The sequence below is a fragment of the Bos indicus x Bos taurus genome, chromosome 2 (genome assembly GCF_003369695.1).
Source record: "Bos indicus x Bos taurus breed Angus x Brahman F1 hybrid chromosome 2, Bos_hybrid_MaternalHap_v2.0, whole genome shotgun sequence".
NCBI classification, from domain to species: domain Eukaryota; kingdom Metazoa; phylum Chordata; class Mammalia; order Artiodactyla; family Bovidae; genus Bos; species Bos indicus x Bos taurus.
The window spans coordinates 128,380,246-128,399,475 of record NC_040077.1 but is presented as its reverse complement, the minus strand read 5'-3'; the positions used below and the strand labels follow the sequence as shown (position 1 = coordinate 128,399,475).

Here is a 19,230-nt window from a genome sequence, read left to right as displayed (position 1 = left end):
CGTGATTCCATCCACAGGGATTCACCCTGAGGAAAGCAACTGGAGCAGAGGCAGGAGCAGAAGATATGTTCTGGAATGTTCCTTGTGGCAGAGGAAAAGCTAGACCCCTTGGCTTTGTTCTGGCAAGAAGAGATAAGTGTATTTACTTGTGTTGATGCTGGCCCGCCACGATGTACATTGGGCTTGGGGTCAGCTTTCCACCCAGAGAGGCTGCTGGGGGCGAGAAGCCCAGGCCCTCCTTCCTTGAGCCTTTGGACTTAGAAACCTGCAAAACATTAGGGGGGAAAAAAGGGTCTGAGATTTCAGTGACTCTACTGTGCTAGAGATGGGGGCAAAACTCAGGAATGGGCTTTTGACTGGGGACCGTGAAGATTCAAACTGCTCACCCAGGCTGTCTCACCACATGCAGCTGGATCTATAGGGATTACGTGATACCCACTGGGATGGGTGTTTAGGCAATGATTTTCCCCTTCTCACTGGGCCTCAAGAGAAGGTTGAAGGGGCCTGGACTCTGGTTAGGGTGGACTTTATCAGAGATCTCTACCTCTGTGGATAGTTTGGCCTGCCCCAGTCACACAACAGCTGGCTGAGTCCTGTAGCAGGGACAGCTGGGTCCTCAGGGAGGGTTAGAGGCCTTGGTTTTAGGATGTAGTTGGCTGTGACGGCCAGGGATCTGTATTTAAGTTTTTCTTCTCTGTGTTGTACTTGTTTTCTGTCAGCTCTGAGTCCTTGGCAAAATTTGTTTGACTAAATAGCCACAGTTGAGGTGTATTTTGGGGGAATTAAGGTATGGCTTGTGACCTTATTTTTTTTTGGTTCCAGAATCACTGCAGATGGAGACTGCAGCCGTGAAATTAAAAGATGCTTACTCCTTGGAAGGAAAGTTATGACCAACCTAGACAGCATATTAAAAAGCAGAGACATCACTTTGTCAACAAAGGTCCATCTGGTCGAGGCTATGGTTTTTCCAGTAGCCATGAATGGATGTGAGAGTTGGATTATAAAGAAAGCTGAGTGCAGAAGAATTGATGCTTTTGAACTGTAGTGTTGGAGAAGACTCTTGAGAGTCCCTTGGACTGCAAGGAGATCCAACCAGTCCATTCTGAAGGAGATCAGTCCTGGGTGTTCATGGAAAGACTGATATTGAAGCTGAAACTCCAATTTTTGGCCACGTGATGCGAAGAGCTGACTCATTTGAAAAGACCCTGATGCTGGGAAAGATTGAGGGCAGCAGGAGAAGGGGACGACAGAGGATGAGATGGTTGGATGGCATCACTGACTCAATGGACATGAGTTTGGGTAAACTCCAGGAGTTGGTGATGGACAGAGAGGCCTCGAGTGCTGCGGTTCATGGAGTCGCAAAGAGTCAGACACAACTGAGTAACTGAACTGAACTGTGCCAGTCCTGTCCTGTTAATTGCAGGAAACTGCATTTCCCAGACTCCTTTGCCAACGACTTCCTGCTAGGTTCAGTGCCTTGGGAGGTGAGCTGGAGGAGAGAAGTCAGGGGATTTTTCCCCCTCTTCCTCTGCTTTGAGTGGCCTCCCCCAAAGGCAGTGTCTCCTCTTGGGCTCCTGCTGCCTCCAGCCAGGCAGCCGCCACCATCTTTCCATCAGGTGGCCTGGGCTCTGATAACGTCTCCTTCCATTTTCCCCTTTAGTTCAAAGGATGGAGCAACTTCCTGCTGTGGTGCCTCTCTGGGCTGCTTCTCAGTTCCTGAGTGAATTCTCAGCTCTTTCATCACCTGGGCAACCAACTCCCTTATGTGAAAGTCTCTTGGTTTGAAAGACTCAAGAGGTTTCTCTGCTCCTGAGTGGACTATGATGGCTGAAGGGCCTTTGGTGACTTTAGGGACAAGGGGGTGTGGGGAGATCACGGTCAGAGAAACAGGTTACAAAAATGCAAAGAAGGGCTCGTCAGGAGAGGAGCAGTCGCTGGAATAATCTGGGCTGGTTGGATGAGAGGACAGGCTGCAAGCCTGAAGGTCTGTGGAAAGTGAAGTCTTCCTTGGGGACTCTCAGAAACACCTGGAAGAAGGAACCTGTGCGAGAACTAGGCCCCCCATACTTAGGCGGGACTATGATTATGGGACTATTAATGACAAGGAAGACACCTGGATTGTTAAAGAACTTGAGAACATCCAGACATCATTTCTAATAGTAAAAAATAAAGGAGAACAGCATTCATATCTGACTCTAGGGGTTTGGCTAAACACATAACTGTTAAGTCCATCCAACGCAGGATGAATGCGGCCGTCAAAACAACGCTGGAGAAAACTGTTTTGTGACCCAGGTAAAGGGTCACCATATTTTGCTAAATGAAAAGAAGCCTGGGGAATTCCTTGGTGTATAGTGCTTAGGACTCTGCGCTTTCACTGCTAACAGCGCTGGTTCAATTCCTGGTTGGGGAACTAACATCCCGTAAACCGGCCAAAAAGAAGCATGGCATGAACTATGCCCAGTATAAGGCTTGTTAAAACACATACACACGTAGAGAAAACAGTCTGAAAGATATATATGAAAACATTCACGGAATTAACTCTGGCTGGTAGTAGAATTAAATGTATTTTTATTTTCCTTCCTTTGCTCATTTGCATTTTCTAAAGTTCTTACAGGAAATATATTATTTTATGACTTCAGCCGGAGAAGGCAATGGCACCCCACTCCAGTACTCTTGCCTGGAAAATCCCATGGACAGAGGAGCCTGGTAGGCTGCAGTCCATGGGGTCGCTAGAGTTGGACACGACTGAGCGACTTCTCTTTCACTTTTCACTTTCATGCATTGGAGAAGGAAATGGCAACCCACTTCAGTGTTCTTGCCTGGAGAATCCCAGGGACGGGGGAGCCTGGTGGGCTTCCGTCTATGGGGTCGCACAGAGTGGGACACGACTGAAGCGACTTAGCAGCAGCAGCAGCATGACTTCAGCCATGAAATTAAAAGACGCTTTCTCCTCGGAAGACAAGCTATGACCAACCTAGATGCATATTAAAAAGCGGAGACATCACTTTGCCGACAAAGGTCCATCTAGTCAAAGCTAAGGTTTTCCAATAGTCATGTATGGATGTGAGAGTTGAATCATAAAGAAGGCTGAGGGCCGAAGAATTGATGCTTTTGAACTGTGGTGCTGGAGAAGACTCTTAAGAGTCCCTTAGACAGCAAGGAGATCAAACCAGTCCATCCTAAAGGACATCAGCCCTGACTATTCATTGGAAGGACTGATGCTGAAGCTGAAGCTGAAGCTCCAATATTTTGGCCACCTGATGTGAAGAGCTGACTCACTGGAAAAGACCCTGATGATGGGAAAGATTGAAGGCAGGAGGAGAAGGGGACGACAGAGGATGAGATGGTTGGATGGCATCACCGACTCAATGGACATGAGTTTAAACAAACTCCGGGAGATGGTGAAGGACAGGGAGGCCTGGCATGCTGTAGTTCATGGGATCACAAAGAGTTGGACACGACTGAGTGACTGAACAACAAAATATTAAGGAAAAGTACGGTGGCAGCACAACACAAGTGGCCACTGAAGCAGGGCCTTTCTCTGGGCTGGCCTGTCTCTGGGATTTCTTTTCCCTCAACCAGAGACCCCCTTCTTCACAGCCAGCTGGGATGGTTTCTCCTCTGCACATGATAGCTCCAGACTATCACAGATTCACTCTAAAAACTCCTTCTGGAAGATGTGGTATATATATGAATATATATAATGGAATATTACTCAGCCTTGAAGAAGAATGAAATAACTCATGGATGGACCCAGAGATTACCTACCAAGTGAAGACACACAGAGAAACACAAATATCATATGCTACCACTTACATGTGGAATCTAAAAAAAAAGATGCAAATAAAGTTTTTTTTACAAAACAGAAACAGATGCACAGATTTAGACAACCAACTTACGGTTACCAAAGGGGAAAGGTGGAGAGGGATAAATTAGGAGGTTGGGCTTGGCATATACACACTATTATATATAAAATAGAAGATCAGCAGGGACATACTGTATCCCACAAGGAACTCTGCAGTGTGGCTCTTCGGTACTCTGTGGTGACTTATACGAGAGGCGGATCTGGAAAAGAAGAGATTTTTGTGTATGTTAGCTATATTGCTTTACTGTACACCTGAAATGAAAGCAACACTAAATATTAAAAAAAGAAAGCAACATTATAAATCAATTCTACTCCAATACAAAATTAAAAATTAAAAAAATCCTCCTTGAACTCTGGTCTGCTGTGTACTTGGCATTGTCCAATATTATTCTTGAGTTGTGCTCATGTTTATGACTGGACAAAAGAGGCTCTGGTGGGGGCAAAGTGGGGTGCCAGCATCATCTTCAAATATCAGACAGGCTGCTGCATGGAGAAGGGTTGAGCCCCTTTTTGGTAACCACCTCCAAACAGGAAAACCAGAGTACAGAGTAAGGGGATGTATTAAAGAGGCAAGTTCCTTTCGGTTTAAGGAAGCAGCTCTCCCCGTGAAGGTGTGGCCGACTTTGTGACGGGCTGCACTTGGCTGCTGGGGGTATTGGGTAAGAAGGTAGGGCACCAGGAGAGGCCCCCTAGATGACCTCCTTCTCTGGCCTCTCAGGTTTAAGGTGTTTGTCTCCCCAGTGAGGAAGACAATGTTCTGAGCGCACAGAGCACCCCTTGTGTTTCTCGGTAGCCTCCTCTGTACTCTCTCGTATCCTTCACAGAGCAGCTCTCCAGCCCCGACTTACAGAACTGACCTTTATCTCAGCAGATTGCCCTTGCTAGCTCTTTGACTCAGACAGCCAGAAAAACGCACTTGTTTTCCCTCTGATAAAATTTTCCAATTACACCTTGCATTATCCTGCCTCTGAGCCTCTGCACAAGCTGTACCCACTGCTCAGAACACCATGTCCATCCCACTTTAATTCCTCTTCATTCTTGACTGCTTCTCAAGCTCACTTCCTCCAGGAAGCCTGCCCCATGTGATCAGCTCACCTGGGTAGATTAGGAGGCACAGCTCCCATGGCCCCCTGTCTTTCCTCCAACCTGGTACGTATCTCACCATTTGGGGGACAGAGCATGTAACTTGCATCCTGCACGAGCTGACACCAAGCAGATACCCAGGAATATTTGCCGGATGAATGAATGTGCTGAGGGAGCTGGCCAGGGCTTCAATACTGGCTGTGGAATACCCCTAAGCTGTGGAAAAAGCATTTCCTAAAATGACACTCAGGGATATGACCTGCTTCTGTCCCATCTCTGAACACCTGGGGATGCCAGAACCTGTTCTGTAGAAGCAAGAACATTAGCAGGGAGTGGGGTGTGCTTTGGGGGAGGGGAGTGCTGTTTCCATGGTGATTCAGCAGTGAAATGCTTGAAAGGGGTCCCTGACCACTCGTGGATGGGAGGAGCAAGGGATGAATCTTTGACAATTCACCCCAGAGCCTTTTATTAAAGAAAAGAAGCATCATATTCACTTTGGAGTCATTTGCCTCCAAGCCTGGCTGTGTTAATCAGGGACATTGGCTTAGATGTTCCAAGTTGGGAGCCTGGGTCTGCTCCCACCCCTACACCTGACTCCAGGTAACCTTGAGTAGACTTTGGTCCCTCTCTGGGCCTCTGTCTATGAAGGAGGCTGGGGTCTAGGAGTCCTCTAAGGGCCCCTGGAGCTCAAATGGCCTCTGCTTCTATGTCACTTTGACGTTGGAATCCTCTCCTGACATCCTGGAATTCCTTATCCAGTTGTTGTCAGTGACCACAAACACAAATTCAGCTCAGCAGTCACTGACTCTGCTTAGAATTTTAGCTGTCTCTCTCAGGGTAAGGAGTTCCAGCAGCTTATTACATGCTAACAAGGTCATGCTTCCTCATAAAACATTAAGAATACCCTGCATCACATACCAGGATTGGGGAAACAGGTTTATACATACCCTGGGAGTCAGGAAGTGAAAAGAATATGGGCCTTGGGCAGACAGACCTAGGTTCAAATCCTAGCTCTGCCACTTGCTTGCAGTGTGCAGGTAGCTTAAGTTCTCACCCTGAGCTTTCTCATTTACAAAAGAGAAAAAGAGCCTCTACTCTCAGTGATGCTGGGAGGATTAAACAAGCTGATGTCTCTGGGCAGTTTTGGAGGACACTTCCTGCAGTGAGTCTTCTCTGTTATAAAATGAGGAACCAAGGATCAAGAGAGGAGCCTTAAAAACCTTCATAAAAAACCAGCCTCCTGGGTATGTAGGCATGGAGATGGCAGGAGGTGGCAATCAGGACAGTCATAAATATCCACTTAGAAGGTTGAGTTGGCAGTAGTTTGTGAGGCCAAATTCCAGAGATTGGAGAAGTAAGGGATTGCATTCTGCAGTTTAGGCGTTGAGGCTGGATTAGAGCTATGTAGAGGAGGCTCCTATTCTTGCCTGGAAAATCCCGTGGATGGAGGAGCCTGGTAGGCTATAGTCCATGGGGTCACGGAAGAGTCGGACACGACTGAGAGACTTAACTTTCACCTTTCACTTTCCTGCATTGGAGAAGGAAATGGCAACCCACACCAGTGTTCTTGCCTGGAGAATCCCAGGGACGGGGGAGCCTGGTGGGCTGCCGTCTATGGGGTCGCACAGAGTCGGACACGACTGAAGCGACTTAGCAGCAGTAGCAAGCAGCAGAGGAAGCTCGACTGAAGCGACTGAGCACGCACGCCTGCACACATCCCGTGAAAGGGCTGCCCAGGTGGCACTAGTGGTAAAGAACCCCCCTGCCAATGCAGGAGACATAAGAGTTGCAGATTTGATCCCTGAGTCAGGAAGATCCACTGGAGGAGGGCACAGCAACCCAGTCCAGTATTCTTGCCTGGAGAATCCCATGGACAGAGGAGCCTGGTGGACTATGGTCCATGGGGTCACAAAAAGGCGGACACAACTGAAGCAGCTTAGCATGCATCCCCTGAAAGGGCCTGGAACTCAGAGATAGGAGTTGGAGTTGTGGAGTCTGAGCCCCTGTTGGAATCTGGCTTCCAAGACATCCATTTAGTGCCCAGAGAAGTCAAGGCTCAGAGTGGGATGGGATGTGCTGAACAACCTAAAAGAATGGATGGGACTCACCCTGGAGGCACTGGCTCCTGGAGAGCAGCCTCCCATTCCCTGCTGATGGTTTGTCCCACCAGGACCGTGTACTCTAAGGCATTCTTCTTTTGGGATCGCCACCTTCTTCTCCCAAGCCCACTTAAAGAGACAGTAAGGGAAAAAACAGACTGCTGATAATTCATAAAGTGTAGTCACACCTCTGCATCCTATATCATCACATCACATGCCAAGGGGTGCGGCTCCCTGGGCAGAAATAGGCCCGAGCACCAACCAGTATCTCTTGAGTAACTGATTCATGGAACTGACTCACTCATTTAGACAGAGATATAACTTTTTGAAAAAGCGAAAGAGTTCCAGAAAAACATCTACTTCTGCTTTATTGACTATGCCAAAGACTTTGACTGTGTGGATCACAACAAGCTGTGGAAAATTCTTAAAGAGATGGGAATACCAGACCACCTGACCTGCCTCCTGGGAAATTTGTATGCAGGTCGAGAAGCAACAGAACTGGACATGGAACAACAGACTGGTTCCAAATAGGGAAAGGAGTACATCAAGGCTATATATTATCACCCTGCTTATTTGACTTATATGCAGAGTACATCATGAGAAATGCTGGGCTGGATGAAGCACAAGCTGGAATCAAGATTACTGAGAGAAATATCAATAACCTCAGATATGCAGATGACACCACCCTTATGGCAGAAAGTGAAGAACTAAAGAGCTCCTTGATGAAAGTGAAAGAGGAGAGTAAAAAAGTTGGCTTAAAAATCAACATTCAGAAAACTAAGATCATGGCATCTGGTCCCATCACTTCACGGCAAATAGATGGGGAAACATTGGAAACAGTGTCAGACTTTATTTTTTCGGGCTCCAAAATCACTGCAGATGGTGACTGCAGCCATGAAATAAAAAGATACTTGCTCCTTGGAAGAAAAGCTATGACCAACCTAGAGAGCATATTCAAAAGCAGAGACATTACTTTGCCAACAAAGATCTGTCTAGTCAAAGCTTTGGTTTTTCCAGTAGTCAGGTATGGATGTGAGAGTTGGACTATAAAGAAAGCTGAGCCCTGAAGAATTGATGCTTTTGAACTGTGGTGTTGGAAAAGACTCTTGAGAGTCCCTTGGACTGCAAGGAGATCCAACCAGTCATCCTAAAGGAAATCAGTTCTGAATATTCATTGGAAGGACTGATGCTGAAGCTGAAACTCCAATACTTTGGCTACCTGATGCGAAGAACTGACTCATCAGAAAAGACCCTGTTGCTAGGAAAGATTGAAGGCAGGAGGAGAAGGAGACAACAGAGGACGAAATGGTTGGATGGCATCACTGACTCAATGGACATGAGTTTGAGTAAGTTCCAGGAGTTGGTGATGGACAGGGAAGCCTGGTGTACTGCAGTCCATGGCGCCACAAAGAGTTGGACATGACTGAGCAACTGAACTGAACTGATAACTTCTCATCTTTTTTATATATATATATATATTTATTTGGCTGCACTGCATTTGGGTTGCTGCATGTGTGATATTCTATCTTCATTGTGGCATAACGGGGTATTTTTTTGTAGTTGTGGCATGTGGGATCTAGTTCCCTGACCAGGGATTGAACCCCTGTATTGGGAGTATGGAGTCCTAGCTACTAGACCAGCAGGGAAGTTGTTGGGTTTTTTTTAAGCCCCCAAACTCCCATCACTTTAGCTTGATTTTGTGCACACAGGAATGAACTCCAGGAAGCTGTAAGCAAACAGTCATAGATGCTAAGTTTACAGAAAATAAAAGATTACAGGTAGGGGATTAAGGGCTTCCCTGGTGACTCAGACAGTAAAGAATGTGCCTGCAATGAGGGACACCTGAGTTTGATTCCTGGGTTGGGAAGATCCCTTGGGGAAGGGAATGGCTACCCACTCCAGTATTCTTGCCTGGAGAATTCTAGGGACAGAGGAGCCTGGCATGACTGAGTGACTAATCTTGGGAGGACAGAAGGGAGAACTCTCCTGCTCTACCTCTTGCTGTGAATCACAGACTCCCCAGAAAGAGACATAACCTTGCATGCCCAACAGGAAGAGGGCTACTATGTTACTACCCAGCAGGAGGAGGAATTTCTCTTTGCCTGGCAACAGCCTAGCCAATGAGAGACTGTCCTAACTCAGCCAATGAAGAGCCACTACCCTCGGAACTCCCAGTTTCCTGCAATAGATGACTTATAGCGGCCCGTCTTTCCCCTATAAAGGAACATTCCTCTCCTTGTTCTTTGGACTCGCTTGTTCACCACGGATTGCATGTCATAAATGGCAGTTCTTTGCTCTTTCTGAATAAATCCATTTAGCTGGTAAAATGACAGGCCTTTTTTTTTTTTTTTTAGGTTTTCCGAAGTTATCCTGAGGGATTGGTGGGAGCTGGGAGACCCTTCCCCAGTAGAGAGCTACTAGAATGAGTTTGGGCTCGTAAGGCTGCCACATAGGATAGTCTCTATCCTTCCATAGGCCATTGTTGCAAAAAGGTAAGCTGCCGGGGTGGTAGGCACAGCTCTGGCCGCACTGGAGCAGTCTTCTTGTGCACTCAGTTTGATGGATTCCAATTGCAAGTACCCGCACCTCTCTGGGAGGGAGTGGCTCTCTACACAGGACTGTTGGGGGTTGGTGGATAAATTCCCCAGTTCCTGTCCCTGGTAGTGGAACATATCCAGAGGGCCCAATACTGAACTCCCAAAGCTCCCTGGGAAGACTGAGTCCCACTTGCTCAGAGGCCTTACCTGTCTGATTGTGCCTGGGCTGGCTGCCTCCCCTCCCTCTCTTCCACTCTCCTGTTGGTGCTTTCTGAAATCACTGCACTGCTGTATACCCCCAAGTCCTTGTCTCTGGTCTGCTGCTGGGGACCCAACCGAGGACCTTATCCAGGAAAGCCCCTACATATGAATCTTCAAACTGTGACCTTTCAAAGTTGCGAACATGCATCTGATTCCAGCAAGGAACCACAACCTATGCCATCAGCGTCAGACATAAGCGAAACTGCAGCATGCCCTCCATCGCCTATTGCTGACAATCCTTCAGCTCTACCACCTCCCATCTCCTCTCTCTCTTCCAGTCAGTAGTTCTTTTTCCTGTCCACTCGATACCAGCCCTGTATGCCAGCGGTTGTACATTTCAAGGTACTGTGCATGAGTTCTCAGTTGTGTCTGATTCTTTGAGACCCCATAGACTGTAGCCCACCAGGCTCCTCTGTCCATTCTTTAAGGAAGAATACTGGAGCGGGTTGCCGTTTCCTGCTCCAGGGAATCTTCCGGATCCTCGTCTTCTGGGTCTCCTGCATTGGCAGGCAGATTCTTTACCACTGTGCCACTCGGGAAGCTTCAAGGTACTGTACTGTAAGGTGAAATATATTTTACTTTCTTGTGTTTGTTTGTATGCATTATTTGTATGAGAAATATTATAAATCTATTACAGTACAGTATAGCGGATAGTGTTAGCTGGGTACCTAGGCTAACTTCTTTGGACTTAATGAAAAAATTGGACTTACCAATGTGCTTTCAGAATGGAACACATTCGTATGTAGGGGACTTACTCTAGTCTTAACAGTCAAGACTGGTGAAAAGCCTTTGAGAAATAAGAGCACACACTTTTCCATTCGATTTTGCCTTTTTCTCTAAAAATAGAGCTCTTTATTTAAAACAGTTTAGGGTAGGTCCCAACAAACATTAGGAAATTATTTAAATATGATATAAACATAAAATAAAGCTAGAAATAAATACAAATATCTCAGAGCAACATATAAACTTCTCAGTACCCTAAAGAATCGGAATGTTGCTTTTACTTAGGGCATCGCCTACTCCACCCCCGTTGTCCTTCACATGTGGCTTTGGAGCTCAAGCTATGCAGTTCCTGGCCAATGAGTTTATGAAAGGGCTTTGTAAACAGTTCAGTGCTGACTACACCTAACAAATGATAATACTGGCCAGCATGTTCTTTCCTAATGCTGCCCATAGTTTTTTGTTTATAACCTAATGACCATGAAGGAGCTGGACTTTTAGAATTCAAGGAAGGTTCAGCCTATGTCAGAAATTAAACTTTGAAAAAAATACTTAGAAAACACACAAGGTTTCAGAATACAGTGGTTAGTTACTTGACACCAGCCTAAGACAACAGTGATGATAGCTTTTAGGGACTTGGAATTACCTCCTTGAAGCAGCTCGACAGGTTCCAGAAAGGACACCGGGCTTGGTCTGGGTATTTCCCTGGGAACTGGCCCTGGGCCTTCCCCAGTGCCACAGGCACAGCTCGTTTTTCTTCTCCTGTGTTGCATGATGGATGCAGACAAGCCTCATGGGAGAGAAACCCTTGCAGACAGGCACGTGTGTGTGCCTGGGCACGCAAGCGTGTGCATGCCTCCCAGCAGTGGGGAAGGCCCCTGCAACCCCGTGCCCCTTGCCGAGACCTTGGTACTGTTTACATGGCCAAGGGGATCGGGGTTGCCCAGGCGGGCCAGAGACCCAACCTCACTCTTAGCGACGTATACAGTGAAGTCAACATTTCCGCTTCCTCATCTGAAACAGAAGACAGGATTTTCAACTTCAAAGGGGGTTTGCTAATTTTTTCTTTAGCAGTGGAGACTCCCAAGCACCATTGCACGTGGAGAGTGCTGGAGAAAAATGAGGGGTCTGGGGAGGCTGCTCTGGTTGAACCTGGGGGAACCTCTAGCTTCCCCTGAGATTGAGACTCCTCTTCCTGTGAAGCCCAGGTCTTTCGGGAGCACAGTTTGAGAAGCCCTGGAAGTTTGAGAAGCTTTTCCAGATCATTCTCTCAATGCTATACCTTTATGCTGACTTCTAAACAGCACAGCCCTGTGGCTACAAAGCTTATGAAGATGTTTTTTGCATCAATGGAAAAATGTATTAAGTCCTGGCAGGTGAAATGGCAGAGGCAAGGTTTGCTCTGATCTCTGTGGTTCTTGCAGGGCCACAAAGCTGACAAAATTAGGTTACCGAATCAGTTGTTTGAGAACATCCATCACTACCCCCGGGCAAGAACCTGTTTCCAGAGACAGTGGTTTCTCAAAATCGGAAGGGAAATGGGACACCTTTACAACCAGAATGGGCAACTGAAGGGTCTAAAGTGCTAAGCTGGGGATCACAGGCCCGGGGCCCAGTTCCCTGCTGGGCTGCTCCCCACCACCATTAATCAGACTCCCTAGACAGTGCACCATTTGGCTCTTTGCCATGAAAAGGGAGAGGGACCAGAGACGCCCCTGACTGGGCTTCAGTTTTTGAGAACTCAGTTTCCTGACCACAAGACGGGGGGCAGTGGGGGCAGGAGGTAGGTGGGAGACTTGGAGTGAGAAGCCAGTCACTCTGAGTTTGGGGTCACAGGTGGGAGATGCCCAGTGGTGCCCACACCCGCCCGGAGCCTGGGTGGATGGGAGAATTCTCTGGTCACCGCGTGATGAGTGCCAACGATGCGGCAGGCACCACGCGTCTGTCGGACCTCTCGCCACGACCCAGGGGGTAGCTGCGGTGGGGAGACTCAGGCACAGAGGAGGAGGGTGTCTCCCCGCCGGCCACACAACTGGTGAATGGCAGGGCTGGGATCTGGACCCAGGTCTGTCTGATATTCTAGATTGTGAAACGCGTGACTCAGAGACTGGGCCTTCAATGACGACGCCCTTCCCCTTCCTCTGCCTCTCCAACACCCTCGGCCAACTAGATTTTTCTTCACCGGGGCCCACCCTAGGGAACTCATAAACCAGAAGGCTGAGTTCTGCGGAGGCGGAAGCCCAGCGGATGCTGGAGAAAGCTGCGAGTCTCCGCTCCACCAGGTGCGCTCCAAGTCCTTCTCTCCCCAAAGCCGGATGGGCCCTTGTGCTGTCGGCCTTCATGTCCGCTGGGACCTGACGTTGCCCGTTTCACGGTGTCCAGAGATAATCTTTCCAGCTGGCCTATCACCCCAGGGGCAGTGGGGTGATCTACACCCAACCAACCTCTGCCCTCCACCCATTCTTGTCTCCACCCCTCCTGGTGCTTGGTGCAAAGCAAGCAGGTCATAGGGCAGGTGGCTTCTGACGGCTCAGGCTGGTGGACGGCTTCTAATAGCTGGGGTTCTCCGAGGTGCTCTGAGGACCCTCTGCTGCCCCAGCAATGATGCTCCCGGGATTTCAAGTCTTGATGATGTCTTGGGTCCCCAGAAAGCTCAGCAGCAACCAGACTCGGAGGCACAGCTCACCTGGCCAAGTAATGCCCCAAGGGTCTGACCTCGGTCCTCTGGAGGCTCTTAGCCCCCCAGCTGCCAGCACCGCTGTCCTCACTTTCTGACTCCCTCCAGCCCTCTTCCTCCTCTTCTTCCTCCCCCTCATCATCCTCAGGACTACTGTCCCAGCAGAAGGTCAGTGTCCGAAGAGAAACTGGGGGTTCTCCAGGGACTAGATTCAGCCCTGGTGATGATAAGCCCCAGCTGGTCCAGGAGGAGACGTTGTCTTTGGAGGGCTCTCCCAGGGAACTGGAGTCCTTGGGTGGTGGGAGAGGCTTCTGGTGTTCCTCCCGACCCATCCCCTGGCCTGGCCCCTTCTTGGCCAAATAGCCCGAGGATCCAGCCTCATCCCACGGGGAGGAGGACCCCGCAGTGCTGACCCAGCTTCTGCCTGAAGAACTGCAGGCAGAGGACCCTTCCCCCTGGACCAGAGGAGTCCAGGGCTCTCCTGCCTTGGTGGGCCCCGGGCTCTGGGCTTCCTGCCCCAGGAAGGGCGGCGGTTCAACATAGGGCTGGAAGCTGATGCCAGGATCCAGGTCCTCTTCATCTGTGCTCTCCTCACCGTCCTTCTCCTCAGCGCTGTCCTTCTCTGGTCTGGCCTGGACGGGGGCTGGGGCCCTGACTCTAGAGGTCAGCCTGACCCTTCTGGTCACTTCCTTTTGGGGACATACGATCAAGTCGTGCAGGCACTCTGGGCCACCGGGCTGAAAGGTTGCCCCGCAGAGTCTGTGTCCGGAGAAGCTCTGATTTGGGGAGAGGAGAGAAGAACAGAAGATTCAGCCTTTCTGGAAGCATGACTGTTCTAATTTGGGTTCCCCTGGAAATAGACAAGGGATTCAAATGGAAGTCGTTTCTCTGGGAAGTGATCCCGGGAAGTGACAGCAAAGCACAGCAGCCCGTAGCGGGGTATGATGAATCAGGTCACCTCGAGGGCAGCTGGAGCTGAGCCTTGCTGGGGACTTGGAGCCACTGCAGCACTCGGGCCTCAGAGCACCAGCGGGGGAGGGATGGAGGGGGTGGTGGCGTGAACTCCCTGGGACACGAAGCCTGTGATGTGCACAGGCAGAGGGCACCAGAGGCCAGAGAAAGCGTCCAGGTTGCAGGCGCTGGCTTCAGGAGGTCGAGCTGGTGATCTACCATGTAACGGGAAGGTGGACAGAGGAGCCTGGTGGCTATGGTCCATAAGGTCGCCAAGAGTCGGACATGACTGAAGCGACTTCACACGCATGCATGCTCGGGAAGGTAGAGGGATGGGGCAGGTGTGGATATGTCTAACACAGAGGTAGTCCTCCAGTTAGTGGGAATTCCCTGCAGGCCCAGGAATGTCAAACACTTCCGTCTGGCAAACACTCAGAGCCCATCCTCAAAGTTCCCACACAACCCAAGTGCACCCCGAGCCCCATGTATGACTCAGCTTCCTTTCCCAGGCCTTCACTGAACAGATCTGACCTCTCCAGGCTTCCCTTGTCCCTGTGGCCCCAGGTTCTAAGTGAGTGAGCCAGCAGATCAATGAAGAAATTGCAGGGTCTGCCTGTGTAAGACACCCTCGGTTAGATGGTGAACAAAGTGCTGGGACCTTTTTAAGATGTCTCCTTTTGATCCCACCCTCCCCGCCTCCCCTCCCGGCATCTCTCCTGAGTCCCAAGGCTGGGGGTTCTGCTTTTGGCACTTGACAAATCCTTACCAGAGATGAAACTATTTTAAAAAGGGACTTAAGGCACTTGTCCCTCCCAGGCATATCTGCTATTTTAATTTGGTGCCAAAGGAATGAATCACTAATGGTGAAAATTTAGATGGGTAGATAGATAGACGTTTTGCAGTCTAGGCCATCTTAATACTCTACCTGAACTATCTACCAAGTCTAGCTCCACTTCCTTCCTCTTGGATAACCCTCCCTCTCTGTCCCACACCCCCAGATTTGCCATACCAGGGCCTGTGGCATCTTTGTCTGCTGAAACCAGGGGTTCTCCCTGAATGTCTTCCACATCACAGGCCCTATGGCAACAGCCAACAGCAGTGGAAGCAGAAATGGTAGCAGCAACAAGAGGGCCCAGTTGGATCCTAGGAAGAAAAAAATAATGACTAGAGAAAACGACTAGAGAAAGTGGGGCTCCTGTCTATCAGTTGCATCTGAGCTGAGGCTTCACATACATCATCCTGTTTAATTCTCACAAGGATAAACCCGGGACTTCCCTGGCGATCCAGTGGTTAAGAATCTGCCTGCCCACGCAGGTGACACGGGTTCAACCCCTGGTCTGGGACGATCCCACATGCCTCGAGACAACTAAGCCTGCACACCACAACCACCGAGGCCCACCCTCTAGAGCCTGGCTCCTCAGTGAGAGGAGTCACCGCAACAAGAAGCTCCTGCGCCCCGACAAAGAGCAGCCCCACTTGCAGCAGCTAGAGAAAAACCTCTAGCAGCAGTGAAGACCCAGTGCAACCAAAATAAATGAATACATAAAACTTAAAAAAAAAAAAAAAAAAAAAAACCTAATTAAACCCATCCTACAGATGGTGGAAAGCAAGGTTCAGAGAAGTTATGTAAACTGCCCAAAGATACATAGCAAGCGGGGGTGAAGCTGGGGTTTTAATGGAGGCAAGTCTGTCTCTAGACCTGGGCTCTTAACCACCAGGAAGATCCTAAGGCCCAGGGGGAAAGTCCTCACTTCTGTACCACCTGGCACTCACCCGGGGCCTCCAGGAAGAAGCAGGTAGGCTCGGAGAACTCGCTGTATTTAGGGTTGCCAAAGAAGTAGATGGTTCTGGCGCTGAGGCAGTGGTGCCCACTGGTGTCTGGCTGGAGAGGAATCTGGACTGGCTGGCCATGGCGAGTGTCTGGAAACCGGGTCTGTGGGGAGAGAGAAAGAGGAGGATGGACCTGCGGGGAGAACTGGCTCCATGCAGTCAGGATGGGGTGGGCTTGGCAGGTGTGGCACAGCTGGGATTCCCACAACTTCTTTACTTGCATTAAGGCTTAAGCATTCAGAGAGCACTTCCCAACACTATCTGGCTTCTCTTCTTCACTGAGTATCAAGGTAGAGATGGGCTGGGTTCAAAAGCAGCCCTGCCACTCAGGGTCACTCCCAGGCACACCCCACCAAGGCCCAGGGGTCCTCACTTTCGGGGACAGATGCCTCAGGTTTCCCACCCTTAGGGCATGTCAAAATATTAGGGTGGAGGAAATCACCCCTAAAGATTCACTGGAAGGACTGATGCTGAAGCGGAAGCTCTAATACTTTGACCACCTGATGCGAAGAGCCGACTCATTGGAAAAGACCCTGATGCTGGAAGGGATTGAAGGCAAAAGGAGAAGGGGGCAGCAAAGGAGGAGATGGTTAGACAGCATCACTGACTCAATGGACATGAATTTGAACAAACTCCGGGAGATAGTGGAAGAAGAGGAGCCTGGTGTGCTGCAGTCCATGGGGCTGCAAAGAGCTGGACCCGACTTAGTGACTAAAGAACAATACTGGAGTAGTCCCTCAGCCATTACAGACACAGAAAACTCTTGGGCTGCTTGTCCAACACAGTAGCCACTGGCCACATGGGGCTATTGAGCACTTGGAACATGGCTGGTATCAACCAAGATGCGCTCCAGTATAAAATACATACCAAATTTCATGGGAGACCAACCAAAATCTCAGTAATTTTTATATTAACTACATGTTGAGATGATTACATTCTAGTGAATGAAATAAAATCTACTATGAAAACTAAATTCACTTGTTTCTTTCTACTTAATTGAATGTGGAACGTTTAAACAACAGGATATGTTCTACATTATCTTTCTACTGGACAGTAGAAAGAACACAAGAACACCTGTGAAGTTCTTGAAGGCAAGGACCACATTAGATGAAGATCTGGGACCCAAAGTGTGCAGAGGTCAGGGGTGAGAGTCTGGGTCCAGTAAAAGACAGAATGAACAAGAACAGGGGTCCATAGACTTTAACCTCCCCTTTCTTTGAAAATAGTTTTCCTGGAACATGGCTACGCCTCTTCATTTACCTATTTACTTATGGCTCCTTTTGTGTTACAGATAGAGCTGAATAGATGTGAGAGACGATATGGCCTGCCAAGTCAAAAATATTTACTCTCTGGCCATGGAAAAAATTTGCTAACCCCTGCCATAAACAAATAGATACTGACATAAGCACATGTATACACAGAAACAAGTCTGAAATTGTATATATACCAAAGAGATATTTGAAATCATCTTTGGATACTTTCAGTTTTCTTCCTAGAATTTATCTGAATTTTCTAGTTTTTTTTTCCTAATGAATCTGGTGCCTCAGCAAGTAGGCCTCCCAGAGCCCATCATACTTCAATCAGATTTTTTTTTTTTAAGTTTCATAATAAAAAAAAAAGAAAACTGCTCTGTTGTTACTAGCTGTAATATGCAGGTGAAGGATATCGTGGATTTGGCCCCTTGGGTGGGGGCTTGGGGCAGAGGTGAGCCACAAGTCAATCACACTGCAAAGTCAAGGGGTGACTGCAGCAGTGAGCGGTAGGCATGGAAGGCTTCCTGGAGGAGGCATTCAGGGACAAAGCTTGGAGGGTGAAGAGCATGGGGATCTGCTGGGAGAGTGGGGAAGGGGAGTCAGTTTGTGGGGGCATGAAAGGGGCTTCTCACCTTGTTCTTAGTCCCTTCCTTCCAGAAATTCACCTCATAGTTCATATCTGGTTGGGGCAGACAATGCGGCAGCTGGTATGTAGCATTGACAATCAGAATCTCCTCTGTCTGGTTGAACACCAGGACAGGTGGGGCTGGCTCCACTAGAGGAAACAGAACGGGACCTGTCAGGACCTTCCGCAGGCCACAGAGCACGCATGCCCCTGCCTCCCGGCAGGCCTGCTCCTCACCCAGCACGGAGACAGTTAACCTGCCTTGACTCGCGTTGTCCCTTCCCCCTGGGTGCCCTTCACCTGTCACTGGTCTGTCAGCATCCTGCCCGTCTGTATCAGTATTCTGTTGCTGCCATAACATTGCCACAACCTCAGTGGCTCATGTCCACACAGATTTATCATGTCACAGTTCTAGAGGTAAGAGTCTGGGCGGGCTTGATGGGGTTCTCAGTGGAAATCAAGGTGTCAGCTGGCCTGGGCTCTCCTCTGGGATCTTTGGGGGCAGAATTCACTCCCATACTCATTATTGTTGTTAGCAGATTTCAGTTCCCTGTAGCTATGAGGCTGAGGTTTATTTCCATGCTGTTTGTTAGCCGGGAGCCTTTCTCAGCTCCTGAAGACACCTGCGCTTCTTTCTTCTTGTAAAATTTTTTGGCCACACTGCATAGCATTGTGGGAATCTTAGATCCCTGACCGGAGACTGAACCCATGTGCCCTGTAGTTGAAACATGGGGTCTTAACCACTGGACTGCTAGGGAAGTCCCAGCACCTGCATTTCTAATCATGTTACCCCTTCATCTTCAAAGCAGAAACACCACATTGAATCCTTCTCACATTTCAACTCTCTGATTGCCCCCTTCTTCTATACCTCTTTTGCCTCCAGCTGGAGAAAGGTCTCTGCTTTTAAGGACTCAAGGGACTAGACTGGGCCCATTTGGATAATCCAAGATAATCTCACTATTTTAACACCCATAAACTTAATTAAAATACCTTTTGCCATCTAATATTAACATTTAACATACTCAGAGGTTCAGGGATTAAAGCATGAACATCTATGGGGGGAGTCATTCTGCCTACCGTAGTCCTCCGTCTGACTCCTGAGAGACAGACTGAAATTCCTGTCTCTCTCAACAGCAACATACATTCACCCCATCCTGTGCGTGCAGGCTCAGTCACTCCTCTGTGTCCGACTCTTTGTGACTCCCATGGACTGTAGTCCACCAGGCTCCTCTGTCCACGGGATTCTCCAGGCAAAAATACTGGAGGGGATTGCCATTTCCTTCTCCAGGGGATCTTCCCAATTCAGGGATCAAACCTGCATTTCCTGCA

The 19,230-nt window shown here is 48.9% G+C and overlaps 1 protein-coding gene across 1 annotated transcript in view; it reads right to left on the bottom strand.

Annotated features, from left to right (window-relative positions):
- Positions 1-10,662: 10,662 nt before the first annotated feature.
- Positions 10,663-19,230, bottom strand: part of IFNLR1 (interferon lambda receptor 1) — a 24,163-nt gene continuing 15,595 nt past the window's right edge. Inside the window, exons 4-7 of the mRNA XM_027520361.1 lie at positions 17,909-18,051; positions 15,967-16,126; positions 15,203-15,336; positions 10,663-14,018 (exon numbers count right to left, since the gene is read on the bottom strand). Coding sequence (XP_027376162.1) covers positions 13,248-14,018; positions 15,203-15,336; positions 15,967-16,126; positions 17,909-18,051 — 1,208 coding nt within the window. The 3' untranslated portion in view covers positions 10,663-13,247. The remainder of the gene's footprint in view (positions 14,019-15,202; positions 15,337-15,966; positions 16,127-17,908; positions 18,052-19,230) is intronic.